The sequence below is a fragment of the Macrobrachium nipponense genome, chromosome 35 (assembly GCF_015104395.2).
Source record: "Macrobrachium nipponense isolate FS-2020 chromosome 35, ASM1510439v2, whole genome shotgun sequence".
In the NCBI taxonomy this organism is placed as follows: Eukaryota; Metazoa; Arthropoda; class Malacostraca; order Decapoda; family Palaemonidae; genus Macrobrachium; species Macrobrachium nipponense.
In genome coordinates, this window is record NC_061096.1 from 40,918,707 (window position 1) to 40,946,467 (window position 27,761).

The 27,761-nt window shown below is 35.6% G+C and overlaps 1 protein-coding gene across 1 annotated transcript in view; it reads left to right on the plus strand.

Moving 5' to 3' along the window:
• Window positions 1–25,180, plus strand: part of LOC135208320 (rho GTPase-activating protein gacF-like) — a 140,531-nt gene extending 115,351 nt beyond the window's left edge. Inside the window, exons 2-4 of the mRNA XM_064240424.1 lie at window positions 705–881; window positions 22,586–22,971; window positions 25,152–25,180. Coding sequence (XP_064096494.1) covers window positions 832–881; window positions 22,586–22,971; window positions 25,152–25,180 — 465 coding nt within the window. The 5' untranslated portion in view covers window positions 705–831. The remainder of the gene's footprint in view (window positions 1–704; window positions 882–22,585; window positions 22,972–25,151) is intronic.
• The last annotated feature ends 2,581 nt before the right edge of the window (window positions 25,181–27,761 follow it).

A 27,761-nucleotide genomic window follows, 5' to 3' on the forward strand; every position in this document is an offset into this window, starting at 1 on the left:
TATTCTCTGTATTTACTTTCTCAATTTTACTTATCTCCTGTCATTATTTTGTACTTCCACTTTTTCCCAAATTTATTTTTCAGTTAATTTTTCTATTTTCATTCTCTCTGTATTTATTTTTGTATGTATTTTCCCACTTTCCTTATCTCTTGCTAATTTTATTTTCACTCTTCATTTTTGTTTATTGTCCCCATTTTACTTATATCCATCATAATTCTGCTATTTCATTCTCCTTTTACCTACATTTCCAACTTTACTTTTTTTCTTTTTTTTCTGTTTACACTCTTCTTTAAGTTCAATTTACACTTAATTTAATTTTTTGTATTTTCACTCACCATTGATTTTACTCTCCCCATTTCACTTATCTCCTGTTTGTATTTTGTACTGTTATTTTAATTCTTCTTTGTATGTATTTTCCAATGTATTTTCCACTTCCCTCGACTCCTGTCAATTTTATTTGTATTTTCACTCTCCCCTTTATTTTTTCCCCATTTGACTTATCTCTTGTTATTGTAATTTCACTCTCTTTTGTATTTATTTTCCACTGTAAATTTTATTTTTGTATTTTTAATCCCATTTTATATTTATTTTACCCACATATAATTACCATTCCTCCTCCTCCTCCTCCTCCTCACGTGAAACCTCCTTCTGTCCTGCCGTCTAACCCCCGCTCTCTCTCTCTCTTCCGTCTCTTCCTCGCAAAGGCCGCCTCACCGCCCCCCAGCCAGGTAGCCCAGCAACCACACCACCAACCTTCTTCTTCTTCAGCGCCGCCGGCAGCTTGACCCTTCTCCTCAACCACCACCTCAGCCATCACCTCAACCATCACCTATGAGGATGAGGAAATCACACCACAACCACCACCCATCCAAAAATAAAAAGTAAAGGGACAACGTTTCATATGCTCTATTAAATTCTTTTATTTTTCTTGCTGTCATTATACTTGGCTTATCTTTGGTAAAGGAAAAATATTATTATTATTATTATTATCATTATTATTATTATTATTATTATTATTTTTTTTTATTATTATTATTTATTATTATTATTATTATTATTATTATTGCTGATTCACGTATAGTAGCTTATCTTTGGCAGAGGAAAGATATTATTATTATTATTATTGTTAATATTATATTATATATTTTTTATTATTATAGTAGGATATTTTTTCCCATGCTTGCATTTTGCAGGATTAGCTTTTAGACTCCTTAGAGGCCCATCTGATTTTATGGGGATAGCAAAGATAGAGTTAGGTTGCTTTATATTATCTTAAGCTATCTGATTTAGATTTCATTCAAACGCACACTTACCCAAAACACACGAATGAATTGTGTGTATATATAGAATATATATATATATATAATATATATATATATATATATATATATATATATAATATATATATATATTGGGAACAAAAATAAATTTGACTCACATCGGGATCGAACGCAGATCTTTTGATTGAAAGGCAAGGGTAGACCTGTGTGGTCCGGTTGGTACCGCCCTTGCCTTTAGATTGAAAGGCCTGGGTTCGATTCCCTGAATAGTCATATATATATAATATTATATATATATATATATATATATATATATATATATATATATATGTATGTATGTATGATTGTAATCACTTTTGCACGTGATTCATTTATAAAACTCATCCACAGGTAAAAAACAAGAGACGGGGGTTTGGAGGTCCTGACCAGTTTTGACTTTATTTCCATGGTTTGGAAATAAAGTCGAAACCGGTCAGAACCTACACTCCCGTCGCTTTTTTTTTTTTCACCTGTGGTATATATATTATAATATATATAATTATATATAATATATAGATATCTATATATATATCACACATATATATCACGCACCTGCCTTTCATTTTCAGTGTTCCTTTGAGGTAAGATCAGCCGGCTAAACCGCCTTCATCTCGCTTTGCGTTTTTATTAGCCTGTGTTTCTCCTATCGTTTAGCTTAATAGGACTAGCCGCTTCTTTTTTTTTGTATAGAGAAATGTCTTCTCTTTTTTTCGTTGGGCCTATGACAAGCACTAAACAAACTGGTCAAGGCCGAATTTGATTGCCCTTTTTTTATTTTTTTTCCTTTTCGCTGTACCTTTAAAAGGCAGCTTGATTCTCTTCTTGTCTCAGAAATAATTGTTATAATTGGCTTTCAAATTTTGCTTCCAGCTGATTATGAAGAGCAACGTGTAGCCTTTTGAAGGCCAGCTGCATTAAACTCCTTTATGATATATTTTTTTAACTAGAGAGGATAATTAACTCTCTCTGTTTCTTTCTCCCTCTCTCACTCTCAGATGATATATATATATGTGTGTGTGTGTGTATATATATATATATTATATATATATATATATATATGAACTTTTATCACATCACCTTGATTCATTTACATGCATCAAGCTACAAATGTCCTCTAAGATCCAATTCGCTCTACCTCGGAGTTAATATTTTTTTCTTCATATTTTCGGTTAACATATATGAAAATATATTAATTCCGAGGTAGAGCAAATTGGATATAAAGGACATTTGTAGTTTAGCAATAATCGCGCGCTTGATATTTTTATACACTTGTATTAACACACAAATAACCCCTTAATATCGAATTCACTTTCACCAGAGGGAAATATACTCTATGACCAGGAATCGAACTTATTATTATATATATAATCTCTGTCAACTCGCTTCCAACTCAAAATGGCGTAAATCTCTCTCTATATACTCTCTATATATCTGTCTGTAGATCTTTATATTTATATATTTAAATTATTTTATGTTTATTCACGTTCTGCCACTGGAGTTTTCTTAGATTATATATATATATATATATATATATATATATATATATATATATAGTATATATATATATATGTGTGTGTGTGTGTGTGTGTGTGTGTGTGTACACATTAAAAGATATGTGTCTTTGCTGTTGTTATAGGGAAACGCATGTATTCCCTCAAGGGCCCAATCAGTCCAGTGATCCGGCACTTTTGCAGTCTGGCAGGCAAGTGCCATTTACGAAAACTTTGGCACTTATCTCCGGTTCAGCGACAAACAGCGGCTTTTCGCAGAAGTTTGTCTGGATGCAATTGCTTCTTCGTCTTGGTGGAATGAAGTTGAAGATTCATGACGATCATCTGTCCATGGCTTTGGAGATTTTGTTTTGGGGGGTTGGGGGGAGTGATCGCGATTTTGAAAGATTGATATGTTTGTTGGGGGGGGGGGGGGGGGAGAAGGAGTGGTGTTTGCAGTAGATCCTTACGGATAAGTTAGGCGTTGTATCGCCGTTAGGGTGTGATCTCTCTCTCTCTCTCTCTCTCTCTCTCTTCTCTGCTTTCTGCCTCTCTCTCTCTCTCGTCTCTCTCTTTGTTGTGTGTGTGTGTGGTAAATACATACGTATCATACATTTTATATATAATATATATTATTATATATATATTATATATATATTATATATATATATATATATATATATATATATATATATAATATATATATTGTATGATAGTATGTATTTACGAGTTTTTCAATAATTAAAAATAGGTAACTTCATTTTTATTTAAAGTGACCTCACTTGATAGTTAGTACAGCCTTTTTTTGTTTTGTGTATTACCAATAAATGTGCCTTATTACTTTCATAATATTTTTTTATTCACATTAATAAACTTTTATTATTGTGATTCCTATTCTTTGTTTTTCATCACGTGTAAATGTTTGTTATACACTTCTCTCTGAGCAGGAGCTGTTAGGTTTTGCTTCTCTCTCTCTCTCTCTCTCTCTTCTCTCTCTCCTCTCTCTCTCTATATATATATATATATATATATATATATATATGTGTGTGTGTGTGTGTGTGTGTGTGTGTGTGTGTGTGTGTGTACTTATGTCTATATATGCCAGTTTATCATAATGTGCGTGCATGAATTCAAGTAAATCAATTGGGTATAAAATCTTAGAACGAGGAAATCGGACAGAGTTAATCTTGTTAAGTGAACCCTCCCTGAATTTCTTTCAGTGACCCAACGCATATCATTTCCTTTCTGTTCTCGATGTATATTTTTATTTATTGTTACAATTTCCTGGGTTAACAGTGAATTTCCTAATATTGGATTAAAGCGGGATGTCAATTACTTAAATACAACTTCACGCAAAAGACATTTACTCCTGTAACTGTGCCATTTAGGCAGGACCCCTCCAGCAGGATAAATTTTCCATGACAAACACAGCGGCAAAAACGCTGAAGAAATTAAAATCTACCGACAGACCGTTTATTCAATTAGTTCGTTAAGTTTACGACTTCAGTTGGGGAGGGGGAAGTTTCGTCAATGGTTTCGTTAGCGAAATGTAGATACCCCCTCGAAGGTGTTTTACTGAATCAACACGAGGAGTGAAGGTCGTCCTTTGCTTTGCGGTGATAAACACATTTAGACTTCTGAAGGATAATTTGTGAAATGACTCGGAATAATGGAGGTCACAGAAGTCCCCCGGCACAAGTCTTTTGTAAGTGATTTACGTTGTGGGTTTATCGTGAAGGGTGTAACTTGGGGGCGTTGTTCGTTATCGGAATGTGATACGGTGCTTTTTATCATCTCTGGAATTGTACTCTCTTTTGATACATTTCTTATTTTGATTTTTGTGTGTGTCATTCTTATAGTGTAGTAAAGTCACACGAAGTACTGGGGGTGTTACCGAGCACTAATCTCTTTTGTGTTTGCTAGTTTTCATACTTATAGTTTGGTTTTAATCATTTATTTACTTGAAACTGTTCAAAGGGTTTGACATCCAAGTTCTTGACATCTTAGTTGGGTTTTTGACCCAAAAATGAAGCAACAATGCTTTAAAATGTGGTCTTTATATTTGAGCAAAGTTTCGAGTAATATCATTTTTATGATTATCTAAGCATTCTTTATATCCTACTTATGACCACTTGTTTTTCATTCTCTGTAATTATTTCTTGACCCTTCAGATTTCTAGCTTAAATTACTAGCAGTGGTCATAGATAGTATTACTACTTTTTAATTACTTTATTTGTGTTCTTGGCTCGGCGGATTTGTGTTCAGTTTTTATTTAAATTTGATTGTTTTTTTCTTGGCTCTGCCAGTTTGTAGCTTAAACTGCTCGCTTTATCATAGATATAATTACTGCTTTTATATACTTTATTATTTTATTTACTCTTCGGATTTCTAGCTTCAATTAGCTGCAGTGACCATAGATATAATTATCACTTTTTATACTTTATGATTTTTTCCTTTGGATTTCTAGCTTAAATTGTTAGCACTGGATTTCTAGCTTAAATTCTAGCAGCGAGGACGCTGGTACTCTCGAGAGTCATTACCCCCTGGAATTTAAAAGCACAACCGCGGTTTCGTCAGCGGTCAGCAGCATGCTCCACGAACATAAATCCTCCAGAAAGTCTAGACGCAGGGAACTTGCACAGCATGAATTTTGCACATTCAGACAACCCCGAGTTCCCTAATGAAAACCCTGTGTTTGCTTTTAAGATTTATCGTCCGAGGGGGGGAATGAGTTTAGTAATGTAAAACTTCATTTAACTTAGATTTAGTGACAATTACTTTTTACTTTCGAAATTGGGGTAGTCACGTTACTATTGCTGTCGACGTGTGCCCGCGTTTTTAGGTTCGGATATTCTTCGAAATACTTTATGATTAATCTTATCTTTTATCGCTTAGATAGCCATACCACAGTGGTTTGGGTTTGTCCTCGGAAAATAGAAAGTGGTTTGTCATGCAGGTGAGTTATTTAGATGTTAATATAAATGTTAGGCATTATAAGAAATTTATGAAATGTACAAAGATGTCTTGGGGCACGATGGAAATTCTGTGCAATATTTTGTTCTGATGATTTTAGACGTGGGGATATATAAACGTCATTATACTTAATTCCCAGAGTAAATAACTAAGTTAACGAATAGGTTTTTTTAAGGTACCCTATTAAAACACCATGAATCTGGCAGCATTTGCAAGATTTTGAGAGAATACCAAGACCTGTTTCAAGGGAGTTTTATTATTTATTTGTATTATTTTCTGGTTTGTTTTATTGATGTGGCTACTACTACTACTATCTATGACGATTTTGATGTGTGGGGTAGAATTAGCAATATTAAGGAAAATATTTGAGTATGTATACGTTTGAGAAATTCATAATTTAGATGTTTGAATAGCCCATTATAAAATGTTTAAATGGAGAATCGAGATATAGCATGTGCGCCAATGAAGGATGATATATGTGAGCAGCGGAGGTGAAATGATGCGCTTGTTTAAGGAGGAGTTTGTTGAAAGTGGAGTGATAGGGTGATTAGGAGACTAGCGTAAAAATATGAACGTCGAAGAATGAGAAATGAAATGAGAAAGCCGAGAGATCGATCGTATTGAACATAAAAACAAGGAGGGTGAAATGGCATTTTGCAAATTTGAGGGAATGCAGAGGAATGAATGTAATTTGCAAATTAATTAGTGAATGGCATACGCAGATGCATATATTGAATTTAGAAAAAAAAATTCAATTTTGCATCCATGACCGTATGATGATAAGGGAAAAGTAGTTGTGGCTGAAGTATGGTTTGGTGTTATCGATGTTCCTATGTAATGAGCTAAATGAAGTGCCTATTAAAGATGTAAGAATCTTAAAAAAAGGGGCGGTGGTGGAGGAAAATGGACCAATATGTTAGGAAATTATTAATGAATGTATTGTTGTGGTGGTTGTGTGCTTATTGACTGGTAAAGCGGGCAGCTGGGGGAAAGATTACTGAAAACTTATTATCAGAACCTGATTTGAGATGAAACCACGAATATGTACAGGACACAACTAGTTAGCAACACTGCAAATTAGGATGTAAGGGGTTGGTCTCTAGGTCCTTCTCATATGTAGCGCCATGGCAGAATAATGAAAATTTGGAGATTCTAGACAAAACGGAGGAAACTGAGGAAATCCAGTTAAGTGTTTGCTAGATGAAGGCACGTCTTTTTCACGAGGTGTCTTCGATTATTTAGCAAAAGAGAAAGTGCATACTATAAAAGGATCAATGGCGTTGAATATTTGAGGATGGGCTGCAACTATTATATGAGGGTCCATCAATTTTCAAGTTTTGGATAGTTTTGTGTAAGCGCAGGATTCATCCTTCCTCTAGAAATGAGAGAAGCGGAGTCTGTCACTTCATATTTCAGTAGAGACAATTTTATAAAAATAATTTGTTAATATATTCCTGTTTGCTTTCTTTAGCTGCTGATTTTTGTGATTACTTGATAACAATTCAATTGTCTTAATATCATTTTGTGTGTGCAGAACAAAATCAAAATGGCGTCGAAAGAAGTAGCACTATTTTTAGTCCGGCTGGAACGAAATTAGCATCTCACCCCCCCCCCCCCCCCCCCCCCCCCGCCATTCCCAAGCGTTGCGAGCCATTTATATATCTCATTGTGACACCGGTGGTGATGTCGGTGGGGAGTCGGGGGCTTTGGATTTCGGCTCCCGTCGTTAAATCACTGTCTTCTCCCCCCACGCCGCTGCTAACTAAATGTATGTGAAGACAGCCCCCCTCCCCAAACATTCGTCGGTCATCCGCCGAGGTCATCCGTCGCTTCCTCGGAGGGGGCCGTACATAAATCCTCCGGGCGGTGACGCCTTCTTTAATTAACGTATTCATAAAGTGCCTTAGCGGAGAAGTTTACTAAGAGCCTCTCCCCGTATCTCTCTTGTTTGTGCGATGACCTGTCGAGATTGGGACGCCGATAACGGCGCTAAGGTTTTTACTTGATGCGCGCAATAGGTTTTTTTTTTTTTCTCCTTTCTAAAGGGAGGGGGGTTTTGGGGTTTAAGTGGAGAGGGTGTTGTTAATTTATGACATTTGCCCGAACGTCGTGACCGGACTGAGATAGGGTTTAAAGGAAAGGCACCGCGAGATTCATTGTGGGGAATTTATTCAAGACACAGGATGGCAAGAGCAGGCGCCTCGTTTATAACCTTTTCCGAAATTGCATGCAAAAGAGGACGCTGAAGTGAGTATCGCAGATAATTTCGGTGGAGATGTACAGTAAGGGGAATGGAATTCTTCTTCTTTATAGACTTTTATTACCTAATTACTGTTATTTGTAATATAATACTACTGAGGTTTTCCTGTTTTCTCTTAAGAATTTTTTTCTTTTAAATATCTATTCTTTCTTTACTGTATAGTTTTGATTCGTTTTCGACAATAAATATGTGTCTTCTGATTTTAAAATTCACTATAACCATTGACAATCTTAATGCTTAATTCTTGCGTACTCGTAATAATTGTTATCACAAATTCCTTACGCAGTTGATGGCATTTCAGTTGAACATGAATAGATGCGCATTAAAAGATTGTCCTCATTGTTTATGTCTCTTTCACGATACATATCTTTATCATTCATGTTAACCTAATGAAGCCCTTTCAGATGGCATCAAGTTTAGTGACCTTTATATAAAGAGTAGCTATGACACTTAAGTTATGTTTGCAACTCTTACACGATTGAATGGATGTCAATGAGATTCGGAATAAGGTAGATCATCTTGCATAGACGTGAATGAAGTGTCATTGGCGGGGGACATGTATTGCTTTAGCAACAGTCTGAGAATGCTTTTTATCAGTAGGGGACGTGTATTGCTTTAGCAACAGTCTGTCAATGCTTTTAATCAGTTTGATAATAATGATCATCCTAACATCATTGACGGACTAGTAATCTGTCCCAGTTACATATGTATGTCATTATATATTTTCAACACTTTCTTTTCATCACGAAGGGTTCTGGTAATGAATTTATCGAATCTTCACATTATTGAAGACATTGGTTTATTATATGTTAATATATATCATATACAGATGCCAGACTTTTCAACAATTCTTCGATTCACAATGAACGAGTGGCATAGTCATGAATGCCTATGTATTTTGCTTTCATTACGTATAACTTTCGTGAATGAGTTTCCCCATTCATTTTTGTCTCGATTGTTACGTATCATAATCACCCCCTTGCGTTAGTATGCAAGGAAGTGACGATTATTTCTGAGATATTCTTCTTTTTTTCCTTCTTTGCCTCTAATTACATTTTCCTCCTCGCAAGGAAACTTTCTGTCTCAGTAAATTAAGTTATAACTTTCTAAAATTCCAGTTAATTTGATGGTGCAGTGAGAGTTCTTACATCTCTGAAATTCTGCCTTTTTCATTCCGCTGTTCTGGTTTTATGTTGGTGGTGGATATTTGAAGATTTAAAATATATATATATATATATATATATATATATATATATATATATATATATATATATATATATAATATAGACATAATTTATTTTTTTATTTTATTTTATGCCGTTTCTCTCTTCGGTTTTATTTTTTTTCTCACGGTTCAGATTGTGATGTGTCAATCTTTTATTGTGTATGGTTTAATCATAGTTACTAATAGTCTGCTGGGTACACCAAGGGATTGTTTGATTCATCAAAGTTCATAGAACTGTTCAGTTGAAATGTCTATTTAACCCTTATGTTCTTATCAGAAATGTTATATATTCAAGTAACTCACTCCTAGTGAACGTAATACACGGGTGAAAAATCTACTTGTATAATTTCCTAATAAGTTCATCACAAACGAAAAGGGTAACGGTACAAGACGTAACGGACTGGAAAGGTCTCACATGGCCGGTAGATGTATGGGCTTGCATCTTCATATAGCTTCATTCAGTTATTCGTTATGCGATAATTTAAGAACATTTATCTTTTTTTATGTGGAAGCTTAGAATTGTGAAGTGTTGGGGACATGCCACGTAAATAAAACAAAGTAATGCTAATCTAATCCGTGCTTAAAATAACGATATAATTATTTCAGAGATTTACAAGAAATTTTGGCTTTACAATTTAACCAGAGAATTATTGATTAGAAGTATTGAGTATTAACATTTTATGCACCACGTACCTTCGCTGATAGGGACAGACTTTCAGCCCAACAACAAGGGAGTTTTGTTTTTCAATTATTATATGAATTTATGTGAGGTTTCAGACTCATTCTAGATTTCTGATGGTTCCTTTATGTTTTCAAGCATTGCTTTAATTTCATTTTACATTTTTATCACATTGGTAAGTCTATGGTTACATCGTCGTGTTTCTCAGGTATGCAATAACGGGTTATTACAAAATGTTTAAAAGTAATATTGGAAACAGAAACCCAACTGTCTTAAGGATAAAAAAAAAACTTTAGATATGTTTCTGATCTTGAAAAAGTTTTCAGTCCTTATTTAGTACGTCCGTACGTGTGACTTAGTGACCAAGGTATCCGTAGACCTTGGTAGTCTTAGGGGGTCCGTGGGAGTGCGAGATAATGAAATGTGGCAACGTCTAACCGTAGAGTTAAACTTAGGTCTTTCCGCCATATACGCATTTTATTTTTTCAGAATTTTTCCATTTTTCTCTATTCTCACATTGGGATTTAAAGATACGATTGTGTAATTTAAAGTTAGAAAGTTGTAGACTCATTTGAAAAAAACTAACTTATGAAAATATTCTTGTTGAAATGTTTCATGTGTTGAAATAACCCATTTATCATTTTCATATATTTTGTTAATTTAAGTGGACAGACAGGTTTATTATGGTCAATTTTCCGGTATTATGTACCTCAATTTTCTTCCATGTATATATATATATATATATATATATATATATATATATATATAGAGATGAGAGAGAGAGAGAGAGAGAGAGAGAGAGAGAGAGAGAGAGAATGAGGGTCGTCTGGCGTGTAAGAAACGAAGGGGAAAAGAAGGAAGACGGTGTGGCTGATGACGACGACGATGGTGGTAGTGATGATGATGATGCCAGGAGTTAGTGATGCGTGGCACGGGCGGAGCTGCTGATGGGTCGTGATGAGGAAACAAAGGGTCTGGTCCCGGTGATTACGGGCCCACCTTGTGGGTCGCCCGGGAACACTAAAACCTCTCGCTCCATTGAAATACACCCAGACCTCAATTGGGAATGACGCTCTGATCGGTATCCTACGCGCGCGCGCGCGAGCGATCGCTGGCTCGCTGCTCGCAGACATAAACACACAAATAGGAGAGTCTCTCTCTCTCTCTCTCTCGTTCGGTTACCCAATCCCTACTACATAAAGGGTCCCCATGATCCTTATAGGAGACAAGAACGTCCTCTATCTCCCTCTCTCTCCCTCTCTCTCTCCTGTGTGTGTGTGTGTGTGTGTGTGTGTGTGTATACTGGCGCGGGCGCGCCAACGTCTTTCCGATATTACTTTTATTTAATTTGGTGGGGGTGACTTGGAGATTAAAGAAGTAATGGCATGGGAGAGAGCAGAACAGATTAAGAATAATATTGAGGAAGGAAAAGAGAAGTGGAAGGATACAGCTAGAATAAATAATGCCCAGAAGGAAGGTATGCAGTAATTAGAGAAGGTAAGGGCAGATAATAGAGGCGAACAAGAATGAAGATTTATTGTTATTGTAAACTTAGATGGCCTTATGCCATCACGGCTCTTGTTCCAGGATATGGACAAATGCAACGGGATTGCAATTATGTATAGTAGGACTTTATTCAGTGAAAAGAGGGTATATCTCATACAAATCCAAAGTTTCCTTGCTACAGTATTTTTGTGCCCATGACCTTAGTAACTGAACGACAAGAAAGAATTCTAAGTTCTAAATTTTAGGAGCCTGTTTACTTTGGCGTAACATCTGTGATTATAGTCGTCGCCATGCCAATAAGGAAATTATCATAATTTTGTTCCATTTTTAAATCTGTAAAAAAAAAAACTTCTTTGTTAAAAATACAATGAACTTGTTATTTTATTTTAGAAAGTTTGTCAGTCAAAACGTTGCTCTGTTTTTCCTTTCTCCTTTATTAATAGAAAAAATTAAGGATTTTTTCTATATTATAAAAAATAGAAAAAATCTAGAATTTCTCATTAAATAAATGGTATAAATTTTAAGGATTTCTCCTTTAATAAATTGAAACAATCAAGGATTTCTTCATCAATATATGGCAAAAAATAAAGGAATTTTCATTCAATAAATGGAAAAAATTAAAGCGTTTCTCTCGTAGGAAATGGAAAAAAATTAATGGGTTTCAGCTTTAATAATAATAATAATAATAATAATAATAATAATAATAATAATAATAATAATAATAATAATAATAATAATAATAATAATAGTAATAATATACTATATTTCAGCTCAGGGCTATATACAGTGGAATTAAATTAAAGATATAATAAATGAAAACTTAAAAGAGGGTTTCTCCTGAAATGGAAAAAAATTAAAGGAATTTTCCTTTAATAAAGGGTAAAAAATTAAAGGATTTCCCAAAATGGGGAGAGAAGGATGGGGGAGGGGAAGGGATGTACATTGCAAATGCATCCAATCACGAGCACGGACGGGTTTAATTAATCACATTATAATGACCCCAAAGTGAGACGAGCAACTGTTTCAGTACATCCATGAAATTAGATCACCATTGTGTCCGGGGACCCATCAGCTCCATCAGATTAAAAAGAGAGGGAAAAAGGAGGAGGGAAAAAATGAGTAAACGGGGTGAAAATATATGTTGTGCGTCCCCGCAAGGTTGGCCGGGTTGAGGGAGGGCTTTTGGGACAAGGGGAAAGAGTCCTGTGTGAATTTGCTTTCATTTTCGTGTTGGAAGTTTACATAAGTTGAAGGATGCTAGGGAAGAAGAATTTCTCTCTCTCTCTCTCTCTCTCTCTCTCTCTCTCTCTCTCTCTCTCTCTCTCTCTCTCTCTCATTGAAATGCATGCATACGTATGGAGTGCAAACAAATGAACTTCAGATTTTAGCCATTCTGATTCAAACTTGCGTTTTCCTCGAAAGTTTTTAATACAAAGATGTGAAGGTTACTCTCTCTCTCTCTCTCTCTCTCTCTCTCGTTTGACTCACTTCGCTTGTGGGTAGACTTAAGCTTAACTTCCTTGCTTATTAATTTCTAGACGATATTTATTTATTCATTAATAGTAATTGATTTCACTTTTGCATGGCAAATAGATGAAGTTTTTAATTTTTTCTTTTTTATGTCCGTTAGGAAGACCGTAAAAATTACAGAATTAATTTTCATATATTTTTTAAAACGCTTCATTCACTTATAAGGTAAAAAATAATTAAACTCCAGTCTGAATTAGACTTTCGATCTGAATTTATTATTTCATTTTATTGAATTTAATGTACTTTATGATGCTGATATTTATGTAAAGATAATCGGAGCTTATTGATGTTTGTTAAGGAAATCACGTATGATGAAGAGCGTTTGGTTATATATGAAAATTTAGTTTTATGCTTGAATGAAATTGTAAATAACACAAGTTTGATCAGTCTTCGCTTAAGGTTGCAGTGTATGATTGCTGTTTATTACTTTTCTCATTAGGGATATTAACGCTCACACGATTTCCTTCCGTCATGTTGCAATCACTTGTGCAAAACCGAAAGGAAGTAACTTTGCAAGAAATTAAAGCTAGAACCTGAAAAAAATATATTTACAAATATCTCTGACAGACAAATTCTTTAAAAGCAATTAATCAATTGAATCTAGCAGAAACAACCTCTTTCAGAACACCCAACAGAAAAGCTAGTGTTTGAAAAAGATCGAAAGGATAAGCAAAATATAATATAAAAAAAAAACTTAAGCAGGACGTGAAATAAGCATAAGTTGACCCATTTTAATGGCAGACAGTGAAAGAATCTCAAATTTTCTTGAAGAGTAAATAAGAATTTATAACAAAAATGTCACCCAGACATTGAGAAAATTTCAAGAATAAATTATGCGTTTTTTAAGAGAAGTATTGACCAGTATGAAAAATATTTCTATGTAAAATTTCTGTCGACGTGGTACGCCAACAGAAAATTTTTGTGCGTGCGTGTTGGTGTGAACTTTCGTTAGTTACGCAATAGATATCTGGGAAATGACACAGCGATTGGCGTTTTTGTTTTTTCCAAGAATTGTGAAAGTTTTAGCCAACAGGGAAAGAGCGAAATATGAATGGAAATTGATGTTGAGGTTTAACTGACTGCGCGAAAAGATGTACGTTTTTTTGTTTTTTGAGGTATCATGGCAGACTTTTAGAGACGCTTTGAAAATCATCCTTAATAAGAAAGACATAATTCATTGATTTATACATTATGCTGTAGGGTATTATTATCCTAAATTATGGCATCATTATGAAAGCGTATGCTCTCTGTAATATTGTTTACGTTTATGAATATATATATATATATATATATATATATATATATATATATATATATATATATATATATATATATATATATATACACACACATGTATATATATATAAAACTTTCGTTGATGATCACATACGCTTTGGTATGCATTCAAATATAAGATTTGTATTCATGATATTAATTTACATATTTTCGATGAATATCGTAGTATTAATTGTGAAGATTCGTTAAATATACTGTATATTTATCCCCCAATGCTTACCCCAATAGAAAGGGTCACCTAATGAATGTGTTCACCAAATTTGATTAAGATCAGTTCATTAATTTTCTCGTTATTGCCAACCAACAGACAGACAGACAGACTGAACCAAAGTCTTTCTTCTTTGCCAGAGTTGACAATTTAGGAACGGTTATGTAACAGTGGCCCTCTCTCTCTCTCTCTCTCTCTCTCTCTCTCTCTCGCTCTCTCTCGCTCTCTCTCTCTCTCTCTGCTCCCCTTCCATAGCCACCATCTTGTCATGTGAATGGATTCGTAAATTTTTCTGCCCTTTGTGAATTGTTCATGCCTTGCACATTATTGACGTCGCTGGCTGTCATGTGTCGTCGGCTGGGTCACATTTTTTCTTCGAGTTAATTCCACGTTTTTCTTTTCTCTCCCGTGAAATTACCGTCATAATGTGCGAAATAACTCCCGAGTAATGTAACCGTCAGAATATGATTAGCAGGCTAATTTATTGGTTACATTTTTATATTTATGCGCTCTGGATTGAATGTTCTATTTATACGTTCGTTATGGGAAGAATATAAAGTCATGAAACGAGCGTAAATTGGATGTGAATATTCCACCGTCAAGTTTTAGGAGTCACACGGGGACACCGAATGGTAGCAGTCCGGTGATATTGGTATGACTCGTGGTGCCATCTACCTCATATAGCCGTTACATTTGCGTGCGCTAAAGCTCTCGAGGCACTTGGTAATTGACATGCCGAGTGGCATAAATTGTATATTTACTGATTGACTCTACTTCACGACACGTTCCTGATAACTGGTTTTGGAATGGGTGGCCCTGGGCATTAATTAGCCGGTTTAGGAATTCGTGCGTGCGTGTGCGCGTGTGTGTATGTGTGTGTGTGTGTGTGTGTGTGTGTGTTCCTTTTGTTTCTTTTTTATTTTCAAAGACAAATTCTTTTCTTGTTTTCATCTTATTCCTCTTGTGAGTAAGACGCACACTTTTATATATATATATATATATATATATATATATATATATATATATATATATATATATATATATATAATGTATGTGTGTATGTGTGTGCGTATGTGTGTGTATGTGTATGTATGTATGTAAAGGCAACATGTATATTTTTTCTTAATTTGAAGACTTGAAAATGACTGAAAACATTGTAAGTATTCAGATATTGTTATGGAATTTAGTCCTGCTCCAAGATTTTCTGTGCAATGCGTTTTAGCCATTCAGTCAACTAATTCGTCCCTTTAATAATAGATTTGGGTGCAATTTCGTCAACTTTGTTTGGACTGGCATAGTTGTGAAGTTATTTTTATGTTGCGGCTGCAAATGTGTAAATGCACAAACGTTTTATGAGTGTTGGAGTGTATTTTTCTGTGAACTTCCTTGAGTCTTGAAAATATTCATTATCGGAAATGGACACATTAGATAATTGATTATATGTGGTTGTATTCATAGAAAATGATACAGTTAACAACTGACAGACTATGGTTTTATTTATGATTTTAAAGTTGTCACAAATATGCGGATTTACTGTGATCTTGTTAAGAAATAATCTGTCGTCAACTGGATATTATAACCTCGCTGACACTTGACATTGTAATCCATGTAGACCAAGGACACAATACAGTAACTCACCCGGACAAATGCTACAAGAAATACAACTGGAAAGGAATACACCAGTTCATGACCTCAAGGCCGAAACCTCCATTTCCAGACATGGAACTTCATGTCATATTAACGACGTGCATTTGAAAATGCAAGGCAGTATCGCTGCTGTATAAGTGGTCAAGGTCTTTTAAAAGTGTCTTAATCTCTTAAGGTCTGTTAAGGTCTTTTTGTTACGAGAAAGACCCGGAATGGCAGGCATTCGACGTCGAGTCTCTCTTGGCATTCATTCTGACCTTCAGATTGAGGTATCGTCACTCGACGGTGGCAAGATAGTTTGGTCAGTGTCAAGGTAATCATTGGTTCGGTACATGGAGGGATATGAAGGCAGAAGAAAAAGTGTCTTCAAGATTTAAATCCGTCTGTGATTGGATGCAGCTATAAATACGAGTACTATGTAGTAGTAGTAGTATAGTAGTAGTAGTAGTAGTAGTAGTAGTAGTAGTAGTAGTATTTTATTTTCATCATCAACGAATGTATGCGAGACTCCAAATATTTCAATTAATGAATTAATAAGCAAGTTAAAACGATACTTTTTTATTTGCTTATGAATAGCGCAGAACGGAGGGAAGTAAAACAACAACAACAACAACAACAACAACAACAACAATAATAATAACAATAACAATAACAATAATAATAATAATAATAATAATAATAATAATAATAATAATAATAATTTGAGAAAGGTTTCTTGACATATAATTTAAATTTTTTCCAAATTTAAGTAGAAGGAACAGTATAGTATATAATTACTCCCCTATTAGGGATTGTATTCTCTATTGATTCTTATTTTTGTATGAATTACTCTTGGAAAACATGGTGGATAAATATATCTGTTGTTCGAAGTTAATATTAATTTAAAAGATGTCGAATACGACTGGCATTGAAGAAAAGGAAATAGCCATAACTAAATTCGTAAAATTTTTATTTGTTTGTGCAATTTTCATTTTTTTTATTTATATATTTATTCATTTATTTTTGTAGATGAGGGAGAGGAAAAAGGGGCTTTAATGATAATGCAAGATATTACCTTTCAGATTTTTGGTACATGTTAAATGAATTTTTTTGTAAATAAGTGTTTGAAAGATAGATATTAAAAGGAAAGTAGTTTTATCCCCTATACTTCATGGTATATCGTGATTATAAAAAGGAATGAATTTTAACCTGATGATGATGTTAATTGATTTTGAAAGCTGGCAGAAAAATATAAATCTTAAGTACATTAATTACATTCCGAATGCAGAAAAGAATTGTGAATTTTGAGGGTATTTTTAGCATCATTTAACTGAGTCATATGTGTGGATGTGATTTGGTATATGATAAGAACTTGAGCTTAAAACAATTGTCTTTTGTGCTTATACTTTTAGGCTTGATTAGCTTGAACCCTATGTGAAATTCATGATAGGCAAAATTACTAATGTTTAGAGAGCGTACACGGAAAGACATTAACAAGGACATTTTTGCTGTGTTTAAGTAAACATACCTTTGTCAGTAAAGTGGATCCAATAAATGTTTTTACTCCCCTCTTTCTGTACATTATTCTAAAGAAAAAACTAGCGGGGCTTGTCCTTCTTAGCTGCTCTCGAAGTTTAGACAAACGCCTTTGAAACTTCTGCTGCCGTCTGTTGCCCCCACAAGTTACAGAGAGCCGCCCCATAGATTTGGGCCTACCCCAATTTTTCTTTTTCCTAAAGGAATCTATTACAGTTCACGAGGAAAATTGACTTGGGAACTGGAGATGGAGGGAGAAATTGATGGGACTTCGAACTTATTTTGAGAGTGATATATGGTTCTGTGAGCTCTCCCAAACGGAGTAGTTTTTTCCTCCTTTTTTTATTAGTTTGCCCTCTCTTAATACGTTAACTATTATGGCTCCTCTGTTGCTCTTGACAGATTACGAAAGGTTGGCCATATAAGAACTACGGGTGTTGAGTAACTTTAGATCAGTCATGTGCATCGTGCTTAGAGGGTAGTCATCGATTTGGTTTTGGTTCTCTCTCTCTCTCTCTCTCTCTCTCTCTCTCTCTCTCTCTCTCTCTCTCCTTACGTACACAAACATGCATATCATATCACACCACACCACACACACACACCACACACACACACACACACACACACACATATATATATATATATATATATATATATATATATATATATATATATATATATATATATATACAACATATTATATCAATCACGTTCTCATACTGTCTTAGTAAATAGAGAATCGCTGAAATTGTTTTCATTCCCATTCACCTTTTTCCTCTATTTTTTTTCTACCTTCTCGTCTATATCTCCCGTTCGCCCGACTCTACATATTTTTGTGTGTGATACTTTTCGACCGGTTGGATTGGGGGCGGGGGGTGGAGGGGAGGAAGTTTGGAAAGATCGTCAAACTTTCCTTAATGAGTTCATTCACTTTGCGTGGAACTGAAGCCTCCGCCGTCATTAGAGGTGTTAAGGCGGATCCCTTGTTTGATGAGGTTTTATGGGAAGAAAACTCTCCTCTTGACGACCGAGGAATTTTTTTTTTTTAATGTTTATTTTTGTCTCGGCTTGATTAAGAGTTGATTCGACTTCTCCCCCGTCCTCTGTCCGCGCTTGTTCTTAGGGGAAGGTTACGTATCGTTATTTTGTCGTTAATTGAATGAGACTTTTTGAACTTTTGTCGTTGTTTATTTAGATATATTACCGAATTTTCTGACTCTTGGTTATGTCGTGAATTAGTCATTTATAATTGTCACTTAGCATAATGTAATGCTTACATTATTAGTGATTTATAACTTGATTTTTCCTTTCATCTGTTTGTACGTTTTTTTTCATTTAATTGTTGCGTTATTAGATGTCAGTCTTCCAGATAATTTATTTTTGGGCCTGTTTTTAGGAGCCTCGGCGAAGTAAGAAGTTTCTAATTATAATTTTTATCTTTTTTGCACTTCAAAGTATGCTTATTTTCGACGATGCTGATAACAATAACCTTACAGCACCAACTGCTTCACCTTTGAGAGGGAGAAACAATTGTTATGTAAAACGACATTTCCTTACTGAAGTAAAATATGGTTGGGAGGTTATCCTAGGTCGTTCTGCAATCATCGTATCACATGCATATGAATTCGCAATGGGGGTTGTAAGAATGGTATTTTGGGACTTGAAGGTTAAGTTGGGTGAATAGCATCTGATTCCAGTTCGTTTTGTAAAACTAAGATAGATCCTTTAAGTAATTTGTAACTTAGTAATTTGTAACAAATAATTTAATTATACAAACGAACTGTCTATGGAGTAAACTTTGAATCATCAGGTAGACAGGGAGGTTGTGCTGTTAATAAAAGGGCCATTGAAATTAAATATTTAACTTAGCAAAATAAAATAGAATTGAAATTGTTTTTGCGTGTGGCTGTGTAAGAATGTTAATATTTTATTTTCCTTTAAATGCATTTACTTCCTTACAATATTATGGTAACTTGTTTGTCTTCTATTAACTGAAGTGCTGGAGGGTCGGACTATCCCAGTAGGACTTGAATTATTTAGGTCCAGGTAAAATATAATTGTTGACTTCAAGTTAGGGAACAGTGACTTGCAGACCGATCAGTACGGCTGAAGCTCTTTCCATTAGTTCCTCTGAATTATATAAGCTCTGGTCAACTACGTCCCCAGTTACATAAGTATTTCACGTCATTTACTTGAAATGAATTTACTATGTAGGTTTGTCTGAATCACCCGTAAGAATTTCCCGCCTCAATCCATACATACATACATACATACACACACTCTTAGTACTTAAGCGTAACTTAACACACATGCACACACAAATCAGCGTTTCGCCAATTCTTTCCCTGGAGTTCGCAGTCCCTTTATGCGTGCAAGAAAGAGTTGTTCGGATTTGTTTTAATTACCGGTGCCTTTGTATTTACGAGTCTGTTAAGCATCCTGTCCCCGGTTGATGGGGTTCTGGAAGGGAGGCGGAAATGAAGGTAAAGTGCCAATTTAGCGTCAACAGGGACTGGCATCCCAGACTCAATTTGGTCCTCCTGCTCTACCTGGCTGGCCTCGATTCGCTCAGGGCTAGTCCTCTCCCCCTTCCCCCTCCCTCCCTCTCCTCCCTACCTCTCTCCCCACATCCCCTTCGCATCTCCTTCCCCTTCCTCCTTTCCCATCCTCCTCCTCCTCCTCCATCACGGTGCCTCAGGTCCCAGGGAAGGAGAGGTAGTTTGTCCTTCTTCGCTGCTTCGTTAATGTCTTCACGAGCTTTCGTATTGGATGTGAAGAGAATGGTGTTTCTTTTTGTTGTTTTGTCTGCTTGTATGTATGTATGAATGTGAGTATGTATCTATGTATATTAATGTATGTTTACGAGGATGGGCTTTGTGAAGTGCATCTCTCTCTAGTTGTGTTTGCCATATCTTATATTCTATCACTTCTCCAGCAGGATTTTTTTTCTGAATAATAATAATAATGATATAATAATAATAATAATAATAATAATAATAATAATAATAAATATAGGTAAACAATCATAATAGTCATAACGATAAACAGTACTTAAGTGCATATTAAATTTGGTAGTCATTCATAAAAATCCATAATTCATAATTAGAAGCTATTTAGCCATAGGAAAAATCCAGCCAGACTTCGGCAGTTTAAGAAAGACTGTAAATTTATATTTAAATTTACGAAAGTCCAACCAGGCTTCGGCAGTTTACCAGAGGATTTGAATATAAATTGACGAAAGAAATATATATATATATATATATATATATATATATATATATATATATATATATATATATATATTCATATAGATATCCATAAATAGTCAAATGAAAAGTGATTTCAAACCAACTCGCCCTAGAGGCACTAGAAGTAAACTCGCTTCATATTGACAAAACAATTGAAAGCAATCCATCCAGTTTGTTTTTGTTGGGCCAGAGTGTGAATTTTGGCGTATTTTTTTCCGGGAGGAGGGGGAGAGGAGGGAGGGATGAGGGGTAGGGGAAAGGGAAGGGGAAGGAGAGGCGTTGCGGTAGCATAGCGTTTCGAACTTTTCCTCCCTGGAACTTTTCCTCCCCGATTATGGTCAGTTTCAAAGTTTTCGAGGTTTTGTTGGGTCAGAGTCAATAATAATAATAATAATAAAGGCTGTTAGAAATTGTAAATATAACTCATAATCCTCAAAACTTAAAGTATAATGAACAGCTCTCTCTCTCTCTCTCTCTCTCTCTCTCTCTCTCTCTCTCTCTCTCTCGTCTCTCTCTCTCTATCTCCTCTCGCGATCGCCATCCCATTCTCTCTCTCTCTCAAAAAAAACTAAAAAAAAAAATAGATAACAGAATTCATTCAGTAGATTTTACTGGAAAAGGAGAACAGATTATTTGCTCTTCTATCAATTGGAGTCTAAGATGGAAGGTAACTGCTGATATACTACGTGGCACTTTGGAATTTTTCATTTCCCCACGTGGGGCATTTCCCCACGTGGGGCCCCAAGCCGTGTTGACAATTTCGAATTTTTTTTTTACTTTTCGTGGAAGTGATTCCAAAGCAAAGACAGGAGAAAAATAACATTAAGATAATTTTTTGAAGTAATTATATAATCCTGCCATTGAGTAAGGAGTAAATGATGATTATTTTGATATCCACTGGCTGGAATGAGACTATTTTATGCAGTCTGATGATTTGGTTTTGTCAGTGCATATTGGCGTTGGTCGTGTAATGATTATGGATCAGCAGTGGGTTAATGTATATTCATATACATAAACATATACTTATATATGAATAACTTGATCACGAAGTATATAAAACGTGATGCTATGTATAAATAAAGGTTTTTTGCCTTCGTGACAAAAAACCTTTATTTATACTTATTAATATAGTATATATATATATATATATATATATATATATATATATATATATATACTATATATATATAAGTATAAATAAAGGTTTTTTGTCACGAAGGCAAAAACCTTTATTTATACATAGCATCACGTTTTATATACTTCGTGATCAAGTTATTCATATATAAGTATATGTTTATGTATATGAATATACATTAACCCACTGCTGATCCATAATCATTACACGACCAACGCCAATATGCACTGACAAAACCAAATCATCAGACTGCATAAAATAGTCTCATTCCAGCCAGTGGATATCAAAATATATATATATATATATATATATATATATATATATATATATATATATATATATATATGTTTGTGTATATAATTTAAACATAAATACATATGTACATATACATACTTTATATATAACTATATATATATATATATATATATATATATATATATATATATATATATATTAATTTCTTCTTCCTTTCTTTCTTATTAGAGCATAAGTGATATGACTATTTTTGTGGATTAGTGGCACTTTGTTAATCATTATCCCTCCCTCTCTTGCAGATCGAGTAAGCGCGCCCTACCCGTCATGATTGGGAGCAAAGATGGAGGCTCCAACACCAGCATCACCTCCTCGCCCTCCAACAACTCCCCCTCGAAGCACCTGGGCAGGTCGTCCTCGGTGCCCACCGAGAGACCCGCCCCCGCTACCACCGCGGGCGCCGCCGCCCTCGCCAAGAGCCAGAAGCCGGCCGAGAACTCCTTCAACGCCTCACCCTTGCACTTAGTCAAGTCGGCCTCGACCTCCACCCTCACTTCCTCCACCAACACCTCGACGAGCTCGAACAACGCCAACACGCATCGCACTAGGGCCTCGACCAACGCCAAGGAGGCCGGGGCAGCAGCAGCGACGACGGACAGCAACATCAAGGATGAGTTGTACGAAAAAGGTGAGTATCCTCTCTCTCTCTCTCTCTCGCTCTCACATCTCTCTCTCTCTATCTCTCATCTATCACTCTCTCTCTCTCTCTATATATATCATATATATTATATACTATAGATATATATATATATAATATATATAATGATATTCTAGTTTTGTTTATTTTTTTCTAGGTTTGCATGTTAACGTTAAGTTGTCGTGTTCAAGAAGATGGATACCTGAAGGAGGACTTCTATTGCTGTGTTTTCTTTTTCATACACACACACATATAGTAAGTATATATATATATATATATATATATATATATATATATATATATATATATATATATATATATATATATATATATATATATATATATATTGTATGTGTGTGTGTGAAAAGTTCGGATGTAGCAACCAACAGAATGATTTACACTTGTTATATATATTACTATAGGAATACTGAACACTTTTATTATTAACATCAGTATTACTATTATTACTGTTGTCGATGATCGGGCTTTTAACTCAATAAAATGTTTCTTGATGATAATAGTAGAATTTGTAGTTGATGTCGACGAAGTGATATTTGTACTGTTGGATGATTAGATAATTATTATAACGGGTAATTCTGTTAAAATTAAGCAGTCACTCTCCATGTTTCAAAATAAAAGGCGAGAAATAAAATATTCCCTATTTAAATGAAAGCGCATTGTAATGCGAAAGTTTTACATTATATATATATATATATATTATATATATATATATATATATAATATATAATACATACTATATATGTATATTTACAAATGTGCTTATATGTTATATATATATATATACATATATATATATATATATATATATATATATATATATATATATCGAACTACAAATGTCCTTTAATATCTAATTCGCTCTACCTCGGAATTAATATATTTTTCATATATGCTTAACCGAGGGGGAATTTATTAAGCGATAATAGAATTGGCCATCGACAGGCGCGAACCAGCGACTTCCCAATTCCAGGACTGGCAGTGAAGCTTCACTGCCAGTCCTGGAATTGGGAAGTCGCTGGTTCGCGCCTGTCGATGGCCAATTCTATTATCGCTTAATAAATTCCCCCTCGGTTAAGCATATATGAAAATATATTAATTCCGAGGTAGAGCGAATTAGATATTAAAGGACATTTGTAGTTCGATATATGTATATGAATCACGGTAATGTTATAATACATATATATATATATATATATATATATATATATATATAGATATATATATATATATATTTGTATATATATATATTTGTATCTATATTATATCTATATATATATATATATATATTTGTATAATACATTAGAGTTTCCCCGCATTTTACAAAAGCAATGAAAGTGGTTATTAAGTGAAACTTAATATAAGCAACGTTCAGTTTAGGTACAGCTTGTGACTGAGACTTTAGTATTGAGTTAACATATGGTGCCTCACAATATAGTCATTAATTATATTCTCTCATGTGAAGTAGCGACCTCTCTCTCTCTCTCTCTCTCTCTCTCTCTCTCTCTCTCTCTCTCCTCTCTCTCTCTCTCTCTCAGCGAGATGTTTCGTTCTTTTCGGATAATTCGTTGAAGATAATAGGAATCAGTGGATTCAAATTATTATTATTATTATTATTATTATTATTATTATTATTATTATTATTATTACTATACTAGCTTGTTCGCTGGTGTAGTGGTTAGCGTTGTGGTGTGCCACTCGGATGATGCAGGTTCGCGTCTTCCCCAGGCCGATGAAAAATCATTGGCTCTTCTGTATCATGATCAGTTACTGCTTTAGAAGCTTGAATTTCAAGTCAATGGCCCCTGTGTGCTTGTTCCATGTGAATATGTGTCATCTACTGAAATTATTATTATTATTATTATTATTATTATTATTATATTATTATTATTAGATGAACAATATTCCTATAGAATAAGCCCAGCGGGACCACTGACGTGAAATTCCAGCTTCCAGAAAATATGGTGCTCATTAGGGATTATGAGAAGGTAAAGAGAAATATATTGATGTTATCACACTTATTAAAAAGAAAATATAAATTCATAAATACGTAAAATGCATTAAAGTCCAAGGAGAATAGCTCTAGGGTAGTAATGCATTGTATTATCTCCGCCTGAACTTTTGAAGTTCTAATTGCACGACATCCTCCTCAGGGAGACTGTTCCACAGTCCAACAGTGTGAGGAATAAAGGACCTCTGTAACTGAGAAGTTCGACAGCGTGGATTATTTATTCCATAATAATAATAATAATAATAATAATAATAATAATAATAATAATAATAATAATTTTACAATAATGGGCGTTATGTCTGTCCGTCCGTCTGTCATTCAATCATGGCCAGACGGCTGGTCCGATGGGCTTGAAACTTGGCGGGGTTATAGTGGGGACACCTAAGATGTTTTATAATGGAGTTTCATCCTACCTCTCCCCCCCCCCCCCCCCCCCACCCCCTACTCCGAAATGGGTGGGGGTGAGAAGGGATTCCCTGAAACGGAGATGATGATAATAATAATATTAACAACAACAACAACAACAACAACATCAACAACCAACCAACCCCTTTTAACTCCCATCCATTGCATCCCGTTCTACAAATCACAAAAATCTGGTTTGAAATTTTCTTGGGAAATCCCTGGTTCAATTTTTGAAAAATTGAAAAATCAAGTTTGATTTTTCCTCTGGAATGACTCTATCGTGAGTATATATTGCGGCGGATGTCACAGTGGAGTTGAATCCTGAAGCGCTTATGACTAAGGATCATCTAAAAATTCAAGAGAAAAAGAAGAAAATGAAGGATTTACCCCCAAATGAGACCCAAGACACCAGTCTGGAAACGCGAGACTCCAGTGATGAAATGAGTACATGGACTCCGAAGGACTCACCCGAGAGAGGATTGGGAGGACTTCACGAACGAGAATGGAAGATAGCAGCTGTGAGAGCAGTCAAGAAAAAGAAAGGCGTTCCTCGAACTCCTCTAGGTTCTTCTCCTCGACGCCAGCTTTCTGCTTCATTTCCATCTGTTCTTACTCATATTCCTCGTAACTCACCCATTCTTCCTTCTGTCACTCTTTCATCCTCTATTCCTCCTTCTCCTCCTCCTCCTCTCCCTCCTCCTCCACCCAGAAGGAAATGGTTACGTGGAGCTGGAGCTAGATTTGGTAAGAACGGAGGGTCAGAGAAAGGCGACGGTGAACTGGCAGGGGGCAGCGAGGATAGATGGCAGCTGAGAATCATCGTCAGGAGAGTCTGCAATATCAAAAGCCGCGACGTGGTGTTCCTGAACCCTTACGTCGTGCTCAGTGAGGGCAAGCAGAAGGCAAACAAGAAGATAGGCAGAACTTCGGTACATCGCAACTGCGCGGCCAACACAGGCGTCTTCAACCATCGCTTCGTCATTGATTACGAGGGACAGGTCCCCACCCTCTCTTTGGAGCTGATGGAGGCGAAAAACTTGGCCAAAGATTTGCCGCTGGGCCAGTTCCTCATCGATGCGTCCTGCCTTCCGGTACCAGGGAAGACGCCGGACGATGTGACTGTCTACGGGGCCTTGTATGAGGAGAACCCCAAAACCATCAACCTGTATGAAGTGAGGAATCGCTGGGCGTATTTCCCCAGGACGGTGTCAGGATATTTCCCCATCATCGGGAAGAAGTTAGGACGTCCAAGGATCTCCGCGAAAGTGTTCTTGACCATCCAACTCCTGACCGGGCATGAAGCACACTATCACCCCGTTCAGGAGGGTGCCCCCATCGCAGGACACCCACTGAATAGGTTGCCCACCTTGAAGCCCCCCGTGAAGAAGAGGGCGAATCCCATCAACAACACCATTCAGTATCACGTGGAGAAAGCCACGACTGAAGCTGCCAACATACTGGACAAGAAAGGCTTCTGGCTGGGGTTGGCCTTCCTCGCTAGCTATCTGGGCCAGAAGGTCGTCTACAGGCTGATGACAGCGAAGGATCTCGCGAGGAAAGTCGGCTTGTTTGCAGCCTTTGCTGCTGTCTTCACCCCCGTCCAGTACATCTTGAGGCAGTGGTTCTTCACGAAACACATCCAGCAAGCATGAGGGTCAGAAGCTGCAGACTTGAGGGATTGTGAGCAAGCTAAGGATTTGGGACTGTGAAGTCGGAAAGGGGGGATGGTGTGTGACTTCTGGAAAAGATTTCTTCTGCTGAGGACACTTACAGTTCTAGTTTTCATTGGGCATTTGTTTTTATGTATTTTGGTACATGATCTTCCATTATTGTTTTGCTTTGTTTAACTTCCAGGAATATTGGTGTATGGCTTTTACTAAGGTTTTTAATTAGACTATATTTACTGCATATTTGAAATCGTGTGTTTGTAAGAAATTTTATATTTTCTAAATAAATTTTATTTATGTATGTGTTTTCATTACGTTTACCTTTTGATTTTTCTGTTGTCACTCATTAGCATTCTTTTCTTCAGAAGCAATTAAGCTTTCTGATAAATTATGATATTATACAAATTAATGATTTGAAGATAATAAAACAATTTGCATTCAAGAGCTGGTTAGTTCTTGTAAAGCAAGTGGCGGGGCTTATCCATAGGTATATTGAACTCAGTGTTACAAAGGGGGCGTGACCAAGTTGAGCTGTCTACCTGTATAGTCAAATGAGACATTTATAAATGGGGCGGAACGACCTGAGTAGTATGTTTACCTGTATATTTAAGTCAAGACTTGTTTAAAGGGGGCAAGGCCGACGTTAGCGTGTTTACCTGGAAATTTAATTCTGAAAGTTG